Source organism: Oryctolagus cuniculus, chromosome 6, assembly GCF_964237555.1.
Source record: "Oryctolagus cuniculus chromosome 6, mOryCun1.1, whole genome shotgun sequence".
In the NCBI taxonomy this organism is placed as follows: domain Eukaryota; kingdom Metazoa; phylum Chordata; class Mammalia; order Lagomorpha; family Leporidae; genus Oryctolagus; species Oryctolagus cuniculus.
Genome location: NC_091437.1, coordinates 78,754,899 through 78,767,088, shown reverse-complemented (window position 1 = coordinate 78,767,088; position 12,190 = coordinate 78,754,899). Strand labels below are relative to the sequence as shown.

The following is a 12,190-nucleotide window of genomic DNA, read 5'->3' as shown; positions in this document are numbered from 1 at the left end:
AAAGAGATGGATAGACAAATGCAACAGAATAGAAATGCCAAAAATCAAGTCTTGTATCTACAACAAACTTATCTTTGACAAAGGAGCTAAAATCAATCCCTGGAACAGGGACAGTATTTTCAACAAATGGTGCTGCAAAAACTGGATCTCTGCATGCAGAAGTATATAAACCTTATACAAAAATCCACTCAAAATGGATCAAAACCCAAATCTATGACCTGATAACATCAAATTATTAGAAAAAATTAGAGAAACCCTGCAATACATTGGCATGTGTAAAGAGTTTTTAGGGGCCGGCGCTGCGGCTCAATAGGCTAATCCTCCACCTAGCGGCGCCGGCACACCAGGTTCTAGTCCCGGTCAGGGCGCCAGATTCTTTCATGGTTGCCCCTCTTCCAGGCCAGCTCTCTGCTGTGGCCCGGGAGTGCAGTGGAGGATGGCCCAAGTGCTTGGGCCCTGCACCCCATGGGAGACCAGGAAAAGCACCTGGCTCCTGGCTCCTGCCACTGGATCAGCGCGGTGTGCCGGCTGCAGCGTGCCAGCCACAGCACGCCAGCCACAGCACGCCAGCCATGGCGGCCATTGGAGGGTGAACCAATGGCAAAAGGAAGACCTTTCTCTATGTCTCTCTCTTTCTCACTATCCACTCTGCCTGTCCAAAAAAAAAAAAAAAAAAAAAAAAAGTAAGAGTTTTTAGGAAAGACTCCAGAGGCACAGGCAATCAAAGCCAAAATTGAAAAATGGGATTACATCAAACACAATTCTAAGATTCACACTGAGGCCCACAAGCCCCAGAATGGTCAAAGCAGTCTTGAACACGAAGAACAAAGCTGGAGGCATCACAACACCAGATTTCTAAGTCATTATTCAGCACTACTTTAACCAAAATGGTATAAAATGAATAAAAACAAGACACATAGACCAATGGAACAGAATAGAGATCCAAAAAATGAATCCACCATCTACAGTTGATATTTGACAAAGTCACCAAAAGCATAGATTGGAAAAGGGCAGTCTAATAAATGGTTCTAGGAAAACCACATGCAGAAGATTGAAACATCACCCATCCATCTGCCCCCACTTCACACCCCATAGGAAAAGCAACTCCCTGAATGGATCAAGTATCTCAAGGTAAGACCTAAAACTATGAATATAATAGAAGAAAACACAGGCCAAACAGTCCCAAACACTGTCACTAGTCTTGAAATCAATGATTTTTGGATAAGATCCACAAACTGCAAACAGCAAAACAAAAAATAGACATATTATGTCAAACTAAGAAGTGTCTACACAGCAAAGAAGACAATCCACAGAATGAAGAAGCAGCTGACAGAATGGAGAAAATATATGCCAACTATTCATCTGACAAAAGATTAATGTCCAGAACATACAAGGAGCTCAAACAACAACAAAACCCCAAATAATTCATGTAAAGTGGGCAAAGAATCTGAATGGACATTTCTCAGAAGAAATACAAATGGCGAACAGATACATGAAGAAAATGCTTGATATCACTAGCCATCAGTAAAATGCAAATCCGAGCTACAATGAGATATCATCTTACTCTAGTTAAAATGGCTATTCTTAAAAAGATAAAAATTAGCCAATGCTGGCAAGGACATAGAGAAAAGGAAATCTTTACACATGGTTGTTGGGGATACAAATTTGTACAGCCATGATAGAAAACAATAGGAAGGTTCCTCAAAAAATTAAAAATACATTTACCATATGACTCAGTTATCCCACTGAGATTATATACATGGTTTATATATATATGATGGATATGAAGTCAGTATATGAAAGAGATATCTACATTCCTATATTCATTGCAGCACTATTCACAATAGCCAATAAAAAGTTAACCTAGGTGTCCATCAATCAATGAATGGGTAAAGAAAATGTGGTATATATACACATAATGGAATATTAACCACAAAAACCAATGAAATCCTATCACCTGCAGAAAAATTGATGGAACTGAAAATAATAAGATTAAGTCAAATAATCTGACACAAAAAGGCAAATAAATGCCTTATGTTCTCATTCATATGTGGAAGTTTAAAAAAGATATAGATATAGATATAGATATATAGATATAGATCGGAACTTAAAATAACCATACTAGAGGTTGGGGAGGGTGGGGGAGAAGGAAACAGGGATGTGGGATAACAGATTCCAAAACATAGTCAAATAGAAGTAACAAGTTCTAGTGTCCACAGCATAGTGAGGTGACTATAATTCACAATGATGAGCTGAAGAGGGGAATTGGTAGGTTCCAAACACAAAGAAAAGATAAGGAAATGGAAAGGCTAGTTGTTGGCTCAATTGGTTTATGCTGTGTATGTGTGTTGAAATATTCCCTATAGACCATAAAAGTACAAGTAATATATATTTATGAAAAGTATATATAATAAGTGAAAAAGGGAGAGAAGTTATATTAATAGCAAATAAAATACTCTTAAATTCATAATATGGCCAGAGATTATGGGAACATTTTATAATGATGAAAGGGCCAATATTTCATGAAGAAATGAAGCATAAATATATGTACACCTAACAATGGAGCTCTGAGATACATGAAGCAAGAACTGACAGAAATGAAGGGGAAACAGACCACACAACAATAAGAGTAATGGCATTTGTTAGCCCATGTTCAGTAGAACAACTGGAGAGAACAGCATCAGGGCTGCACAGGACATGAGGACACTGTAAGGTAAAGTAACTACACTAACAGATACCTGCATAGGACTCCACCTATCCAGAGAAGTATGGATGAGGGGATTTCAAAAACTTTGTGGAAAAATGGAATTAAAATATCAACTGATGCCATAAATAAGAGTGTCAATTTATTAAGTCAACAACAGGAGTCACTGTGCACTTACTCCTCATGTAGGATCTTTGTCCTTAGTGTGCTGTACATTGAGATTTAATGCTATAACTGTGGGGAGCAACTGGGAGCAACTCGGACTAGACTAAGTTACTGGAATTAGGACTTATTCTATGCATCTGCTCTCCCACAATATGGCGCTGGGAGAGGAGTAAAAACAGCTTCTACACAGCTGCCTCCAGTTCAACCAATAGACTGTGGGACCTGCTCCTGATTGGAGGAGAGCAGCGTACTCGGCGTGTGGGTAGCAGAGTTGGGATTGGTGGAAGAGGACTATAAAGGAGGAGAAAGACAGCATGCACCAGGAACATCTAAGGGGAACATCTATCTGAAGGAACACCTGTGCAGCCCCCGAGAGAGCCGGCTGGCGGTGTGCCGCTCCCCGCGGAAGTGGGGAAAGTGGCCAGGGGGAACCGCCCTTCCACGGAGGTGGAAGGGACGGCAGCCAACCCGGGAAGAACCAGCAGCAAACCCGGGGAGGGCCGAGCAGACGAAAGAACAGCGCAGGGTCCTGTGTCGTTCCTCCACGAAGACGGGGAGCGACAATAACTAGTACTCAAACAGTATTTTTCACTTTATGTTTCTGTGTGGGAGCAAACTGTTGAAATCTTTACTTAATGTATGCTAAACTGATCTTCTGTATATAAAGAGAATCGAAAATGAATCTTGATGTGAATGGAAGGGGAGAGGGAGTCGATAAGGGGAGGGTAGTGCGTTGGAGGGACGTTATGGGGGGAAGCCATTGTAATCCATAAGCTGTACTTTGGAAATTTATATTCATTAAATAAAAGTTTTAAAAAAAACATCAACTTAAGTCAAATGCCCATCCCTGGTTTGTGTGTTTTTCCCCCCTTTCATCTTAATCTGATTTACCAAAGGTTAGCCTATAGTTCTATTTTCTCAATAAATGGCTTTAGGTTTCATGGATCAATTTTACTTTTTGTTAACTTTAAATTTTGTGCTATCATTTCCATTATTCTTTATCTATCTACTTTCTTGAAAATTATTTTGCTAGTTTTCTCATATGTTTTTATGCTAAAGTCTTAGTTTATTTATTTTTAGAGATCTCTGTTTTCTAATAAATGCATTTAGGGCTGTCCATGTTTATCCAATGCTGCTTTGATCATATCCAGAGAGTTTTGATATGCAGCACTATTTTTATTTCCAAATACCTCAGATCTCGTAGCTCAGCTCCAAATACCTCAGATATAATTTTGGCTCAGATTTATTTTTTCTTTTTTTTCAGATTGATGTATTTATTTGGAAAGCAGAGTTTCTGAGAGCAGGGAGAAGGGGAAGAGATATAGAGATAGAGACAGAGACAGAGAGAGAGAGAGAATCTTTCATCTGCTGGTTCACTCTCCAGATGGCTGCAATGGCCAGGATAAAGCCAGGAACCAGAAGCTTCATCCAATAGCCCACCTGGGAGGCAGAGGCCCAAATACTTGGGCCATCTTCTGCTGCTTTTCCCAGGCTATTAGCAGGAAGCTGGCCTTCAGATTTCTTTTTTGTCCATTTTAAAAAAAAAGATGTTATGTAGTTATTTGAGAGGGAGAGTTACAGAGAAGAGACAGAAAGAAAGGCCTTCTATCTGCTGGTTCACTCCCCAGATGGCTGCAACAGCCAGAGCTGGGCTGTTCTGAAGCCAGGCCCATCTTCCACTGCTTTCCTAGGACATAAGCAGAGAGCTGGATTGGAAGAGAAGCAGTCAGGACATGAACCTGCACCCATATGGGATGCCGGTGCTAAAGGTGGAGGCTTGGCCTACTATGCCACGGAACTGGCCTCTGACCAAGGTTTTAAAAAAGTTTATTTTTAATTTCATAGCTAGCACACTTTTTTTTTTTTTTACATTATGATTAGATAATTGAGTTTCAGGGCTGGTGCTGTGGCGTAGTAGTTTCATCTACGGCACCAGCATCCCATGGGCACCAGTTGGAGACCCAGCTACTCCACTTCTGATCTGGCTTCCTGCTGATAGCCTGGGAAAGCAGTGGAAGATGGCCCAAGTGCTTGGGCCCCTATACCCATGTGGGACACCTGGAAGAAGTTCCTGGCTCCTGGCTTCAGATTGGCCCAGCTCCAACCATTGTGGCCATTAGGGGAGTGAACCAGCAGATGGAAGACCTTTCTCTCTCTCTCCTTCTCTCTATCTGTAACTTTGCCTTTCAAATAAATCTTTAAAAAATATTGAATTTTAGCTCCGTTGAGTTCCAGGTCTATCTTCCATTAAAGCTTCCTGCTGATGTGCACCCTGGAGGCAGCAATGACGGCTCAAGGGTTGGATCCCTGCCACCCATGTAGAAGACCTGATTGGGTTCCTGGTTTCTGACCTCATTCTGGACCAGCTCTGGCTGTTCTGGTCACTGGGGAAGTAAACCACTGGATGGAAGATACCTTATTGTCTGTCTCTGTCTCTCTGCCTTTCAAACAAATAAAATAAATACATTTTACAAAAAATTTAAAAAGGAAAGACAAAGAGAAGTGTGGTTAAGGAAAAAAAAGTGTGGCCATTTTTAATATTCTGAGACTTCTCTGTAGTCTTATTTGGTTGTTTTACTTTTTCTGGAATGGCATATAAATAAAATCATACAGTTGTAGCCTTGTTAGTTGGAACATTTTGCTTTTGAGATTCATATATCAGTAGTTAATTTCTTTTTATGGCCCAGTAGTTAATTTCTTTTTATGGCCCAGTAGTACTAATACTAATTGTATGGTTATACCAGTTTGACACCTGTTGACAGACATTTGGATTATTTCCTGGTCTGGTGATTATGAATAAAGCTCTTACAAACATTTGTGCAAAGATTTATGTGTAGGAATCTATTTTAATTTCTCTTGGGTAAATACGCACCGAGTTATATAGTAATCACATGCTTGTTAGCTTTAGAAGAAAACGTCAAACTGTCTTTCAAAGTGGCTGTATCTATTTTCCATTCCCATCAGCAATGAATGAGAGTTTTAGTTGCTCCACATCCTTGTCAGCAGTTGATGTTGACAGGCTTTTCCACCTGGCCACTCTAACAGATGTGGCTCATGGGTTTATTTGCATTTCCCTATTGACTAATGGTATTGAGCACTGTGTTTATCTGCTATATATACATCATCTTTGGTAAGGGGTCTTTGTAAAGCCCTGGCTCACAGCCTGAAGCAAAAGCCCCATCACATATCAGCTTTTTGCTTTTACTGGTACCACTGCATCTGTACTTACACTGGCTAGGTGGTTTCTTGAAGTTCCTCATAGTCTTTTGCTCAATTCTATTTTGCATAGAAGTATACAATAAATGGTGAATGCAGAACTAATAATGACTTCTTTGTTCTCATGACTCAGTGCATCCTAACCCTTTCTGTCTGAAAACATACCTGGGAACTTACTGAAATGTATCAGCCCTCACCAAGAGGGCATTTCTCTCTGCTCTGCTCAACTAGCCATGAGTCAGCTTCATACCCCAACTCTCACAGGTTCTAAATGGCTCTAGAGGTGAGACAGAAAACACATCGTAGACATTTTTTCCCATAGTTAACAAGTTTCTTATCACCTCTGCCCTTCCACTTCAGTCAAAAGTTATCAGACTAGTGCTGTTACCCACTTAATTCAGTTTTAGAAATGGTTCATCAGCATAGCAACTGCCTCTTTTGCATCTCTGTTTACTATATTTACTTCTCCACCAGAAGCAGGACATCTCAAATTTGAAGTACCAATATTATGATGTCATTCTGTTATAGGAACTTTAGCATATCTTCAAATTTTTAGTATAAATAGGTGCCTAAATATTAACCTGCACACTATTATTTTTTAAATGTTACTGTTTTTTAATTTTAGAAGAAGAGATTCAGAGACACACAGAGCTCCCATCTGCTTGTTCATTCCCCAGATGCCTGCAGTGCCAGATCAGTGCCAGTGCTGAAGCCAGGATCTGGGAATTCAATCCAGATCTCCCATGTAGGTGGCAGGAATCCAACCACTTGAGTCATCACATGGCCTCTCAGGGTCTGCATTGGCAGTAAGCTGGAGTTGGAATCAAAGCCAGGCATTCCAGCATGCATGTGGGTATCTTAACTGGTGCCTTAACCACTAGGCTAAACAACCACCATTTTTATATATTTAACAGGGTATCTGGAGTCAAATGGAATTAGTATCGCTACTACTTCTGTGACTATAGGCAACTCATTGCAACTTCTGTAAGTGTCAAATCAGGAAAATAATACTAAGTAGCTCAATGGGTTGTTTGCAGGAATAAATATGAAACAGTCATCCTGCAGTATCTTAGGTTTCTGGACAACTCATAGATACCAAATTTGTGGATGCTTAAATCCCTCATATAAAATGGTGTAGAATTTGCACATAACCTATGCACATCCTCCCTATGCTTTAAATCATCTCTAGATTACTTAAAACACCCAACACAATGTAAATGCTAGGTAAATAGTATTCCAGTATGTTATTTGGGGAATAATGACAAGAAAAAGGTTTTTCCATGTTGAATACAGATACAATTTCTCCCCATGAATATTTTCAATCTGCATTTGGCTGAATCCACAAAATATGGAACCCATAGACTTGGGACAGGGAAGCAACTGCACATGTAAAAGTTAGCATGGTTCCGGGAATTATTGAATGATGGATAACTGTTACCTGTTATATAGTACTTAAAATAATAACACACCATAATCCTACCACCTCAAAATATTTTACTTTACTTTTTACACTTTGTTCTTTTTGTTCATAAAAATGATTATTTACATGACTATAAGACAGTGTGCATATATAATTTGGAATGCTGCTCTTTCATTCAGCATTACAAATGAATGATTTTTATACTGATATGTAGTCTTCATAAACACGTTTTAGTGGCTCTGTATGTCAATCTCTTTTATTCTTCATATCCTTTTTCTATTGCATTATTCCAGCTATTGCTTTAACTTTCATGACTTTCTTTCCATAACTACCATGTCTGTGCATGCCTTTCTTTCTTACTTGCTGCATACAATACTGTATAAAGAAAATTCCTAAAAATAAACAAAATTGCAAATTATCTTATATCCTGTTTCCTCTCCTTTTATTCTATACACACACATCATTTCTGGCAATTCTCATGTGCAGGAACCAATGAACAGCACACTGATAGCTATGATAGTATCAGGCAGCTATGACCTGAACTTGAGGTTCCATACTACACAACACATGTCTAAGTTTTTTAATTAAAAAATCTAAATTTTTATTTATTTAATTTCTCTGAAAGGAAGAGAGACAGAGAATTTCCTATCCACTGGTTCACTCTTCAAATGTCTGCTAAAGCTGGGCTCTGGGTCTCCCTCATGAATGGCAGGGATCCAACTACTTGACCCACCACCTGCTACTTCTCAGGGTGCATATTAGCAGGAAGCTAGAGTCAGGAGTACTGCAAGGACTGGAATTCAGGCTCTCCAAAGTGGAATTAATGTGTCCCAAGTTGTATCTTAATTACTGCACCAAAATGCCTGTCCCTACATGGGTTTTCTCTTGGCTGACGCTATCAGCATTATAGGGCCATACCTTCTATTTCTGATGGCTCCACAAAAACCCCACACTTAGAAATGGTAGCAAGGTATGAGATTCGAAATTCTAGTGAGGTTTGATCTAAGACATTCTAATTTTCTCCCATGGAGAAAGCGTCCCACCTTTATTTTTACTATTGCCGTGTCTGTTATCTTTCCTTTGCTTAACTACAACAGCATAAAAAGTGCTGTTTAAAATTGCAGGGGGATTAGGCAATTTCTTATTCTGTTTTATCTGCAATCAAATAAAAATCTTTGAGCTGAAATGTAGGAAGAAAGGACTCTAAAGAGTCCAAGGTGGATCCAGGGCTCACCCTCTGAATCCTGGAGTTCACACTGCTCTGGGAAGTACACAGGTGACCTGGCGGGACAGGGCAGCATGAGGTTACTGCTTCACTTTAGGCAAGGATGGGAACTGTTTTTTTTTTTTTTTTCTGCCAAGGGCCATTTGGATATTTATAACATCATTCACAGACCATACAAAATTATCAGCTTAAAAATTAGCCTGCTATAGATTTACTGGATTTCCTTTTATAAAAATTAATAATTTATGTATTTGAAAGACAGAGTTACAGAGAGAGAGGAAAAGACCAAAAGAGAAATCTTCCATCTGCTGGTTCACGCCCCAAATGGCCACCACAGTTGGGGCTGGGACATGCTGAAGTCAGGAGCCAGGAGCGTCTTCCAGGTTTCCCACATGGGCAGCAGGGGCCTAAGCACTTGGGCCATCTTCTGCTGTTTTCCCAGGCACATTAGCAAGAAGCTGGATAAGAAGTGGAGCAGCAGGGACTTGAACCTGCTGCTCCTATGGGATGCTCGGATCGCGGGTAGTGGCTTAACCAACTGTGCTACGATGCCTGGCTTGATTTATTGGATTTCAAGTACCACCTGTGGTTGTCTTAGCGGCACCTGACCAAATGATTTTCCAGGCCTTATACAGCCCCCAGGCCAGATGTTCTACACTCCTGCAGGGCATTTGATGGCAGTCCCAGGGATTTAAAATGTTCTGTGATAATTAACAGATATTCTCTATTTTCGGGTGATCAGCATTTAGATTCATCTGAGTGAGGAAAACAAAAAACCTTCTTAAGGTTCACGCAGACCCTGAAATAATCTCTGAATTGATCCAATCTCTCCTGGAGTGTGGGAATGGGACATCACAGCCCTGCTAGATGATTACTTTCAAACTCATTCTCTATCTTGGGGAAATCTTTAGCCTCTTCATTTCCTCCACCTCTAGACTGCAAAACCTACTTTTCTGGCATCCTGAAGCATCATTATGTGCAAGAACCTATCAACCTGGCCACTGGCATCTCAGTAGAATCAGCCCTGGCCCCCATGGTGTCTATTCTTAACTATTTTGTAAAAATTATTTCAATCCTATAGATACAAGAGGCCATGAAGCCACAGAAAACATCAATGTTTCAGAAGAAATGTGACATACAAATCTGAGGAATTGTTAGTCGGCTCACTTAACTGAGATAATGAGAGCTGAAATGGCAGGGTGACAGCTCGTGGTACCCACCCATTTGGCCAATCGTTCAGTCATCCCTACTAGGCTGCTGTTTCCTCTTTTTGACCTCTTTTCTGTTCTCTTACTACTATGACATTAAAACAAGTGGGAGCTAGAGACAGAACTGTTTTCTGGGTGGTTCACAGCTTTAGTCATTCAAAATATACCAATGGTACTAGGCTAACTACAAAACCAAAGGAGTCTTCCTCCTATCCCACTGGTGTAAGGCTTCCCTTGCATTATATTAGGATGCTATAATTATCCCTGTTTCTTGTTATGCTCTATAAGTACCTCTCCAGATATTTTTCTGAGGCTGCTCAAATAAGCGTGTCTTTGTTGCTACTCCACATCAGAACCAAGGCTCCTTTCCTCACGAGACCCACTAATTTTAACTTCGCTGCTTTCTGAGCTTCCACTGAGTGTGGTGCACCGAGCATGAAAAACACGGTGATATTCCAGGAATATTCTCTGCACTGTGGCCTCAAAACACACACGTACACACTCGTATTTCCCCACTCTCTGTAGTGATGTTTCTGAGTATGTGACATAACGTGTTCCTATCTGCTCCTAATTTTACTCTCCTTTTGGTTTTCCTGCCTTATAGGTTTCCCCTGCCTGGGAACGCTTTTTCTAGTATTATTTTGCCCTTGGTGAAGAATTTTTCTCATAGATACCACAGGTGCTATCACATTCAGGATGTGGTCAATAGCAAGGTGGCAGAGGCTTGGGTGTGAGTCTCATGCAGGCTCCTCTGCAAACCCTTGGTCTTTTGCTTTTTAATTGACACTTTCCATTTTATTATTTTTTACTTATTTGAAAGGCATAAAGAAAGAGAGATCTCCCACCTTCAGGTTCAGTCCCTGCATGCCTGCAGCATCCTGGGCCAGATGGAAGTCAGGAGCCAGGAATTCCATCTGGGCTTCCCCTGCGGGTGACAGGGGCACCATCACCTACTGCCCTCCAGGATGTACATTACAGGAAGCTGAATGGAAAGCAGAGCTGGGTCTTGAATCTGGGAACTCTGATTAGAAATGCAGGTGTCCTACGTGATAACTTCACTGCTGTGCCAACACCCACCCAGACACTTGGTCTTAAAATTGGGCACTCAACCACCTGTGGGGCGAGGAGGCGGAATCTATCATTCCAGTCCCTCTCAACCCATGCCTCTCTCCCTCTCTTTCATGCCAGAACTGAAGGAGGAAAAGCCAACTGTCTGGGCACAGTGGACATACAGTGTGTTGGAGGGGGCTACATACCCACATGATGTGAAGAGCCCTGGGTTCCTGGAGCCTGCAGAGAACAGTTTCTGTAATCACTCTTGGCATCGAGGCTGATTAGCCCACAGGAAGTCTTCGGGCTTTTAATTCCTTTATTCGAGAATCTACACAACGAGGTTAGCAAAACAGACCCATTGGAAACAGCAGGGCCTATGGCATGTTAACCTCTCCCTGGGGTAAGTGGCTTACTCTGAAAATAGCAACAGGTGAATGCAGCTTTCTCTGAATCACATCCTGCAAGCATAACACCGGATCACCTGATGCTAATTAAGTCACAAACAGGCCCTCTGCCTTGCTCAAGGCTTCCACCTGTTATTATTAGCTGTTGGAAAAGGAGCTGAGTGCTGGTCAACAGTGCTGTTTCCCTCTTGTTCAGCAAGATGCTGAAATGAGCCCATTTAAGTTAGAGAGAATGCAGGCATATCGCCCTGTGCAGGAGTCAGCACCAGAAAAAAATCCATCTCACTCCAGCGTATGACATATTAATGAAGAGATGGAATTACTCACACTGACTTCAGTACAAATAGACCAAAAATCAAATCAAAGCTGTGGCTCCCACTCATAGGACACAGAAAGTGAATGATGTTTAGTAGCTAGTGGGACTCAGGGGGAGGGGTGGGGACCGGTTTCTAAACTACCTCTGTGCGAAACCACCAGCTTTCAAACATTTCTGCCTTTTGGTTTATTGTCCGAATAAACAACAAAATTGGGGGCTATTTTAAGAAAAGCTGGTTCATTGTTGTCCTAGTAGGGGAAGTCAGCTGAAAGCTTAATAGTAACAAAAGACTTGTTTGACTCATAATTACTTCCAGATGGATGCCTTACACATGTCCTCATCTTAAAAAAATCACTTAAGCATATTACCATCTGTTTTTCAGGGCCTTATAATGGAAATCTTTACACTTCTGTTTATAGAGCTGCTGCCAAATGTGAAAGCCACTGGGGGTTTAAGACTATAATAGCAGCGTCTTTCTT

The 12,190-nt window shown here is 41.0% G+C and overlaps 1 protein-coding gene across 6 annotated transcripts in view; it reads right to left on the bottom strand.

The window, feature by feature from the left end:
* RGS20 (regulator of G protein signaling 20) overlaps positions 1-12,190 on the bottom strand; it is a 125,506-nt gene that overhangs the window by 40,340 nt on the left and 72,976 nt on the right. Inside the window, exon 1 of one of the 6 annotated variants that reach the window (XM_070076609.1) lies at positions 10,784-10,971. The exons of the other annotated variants lie outside the window; for them this stretch is intronic. Within the exon in view, the coding sequence (XP_069932710.1) occupies positions 10,784-10,885 (102 nt within the window). The 5' untranslated portion in view covers positions 10,886-10,971. Of the gene's footprint in view, positions 1-10,783; positions 10,972-12,190 lie in introns of those variants that run through there. 6 annotated transcript variants of the gene reach the window in all.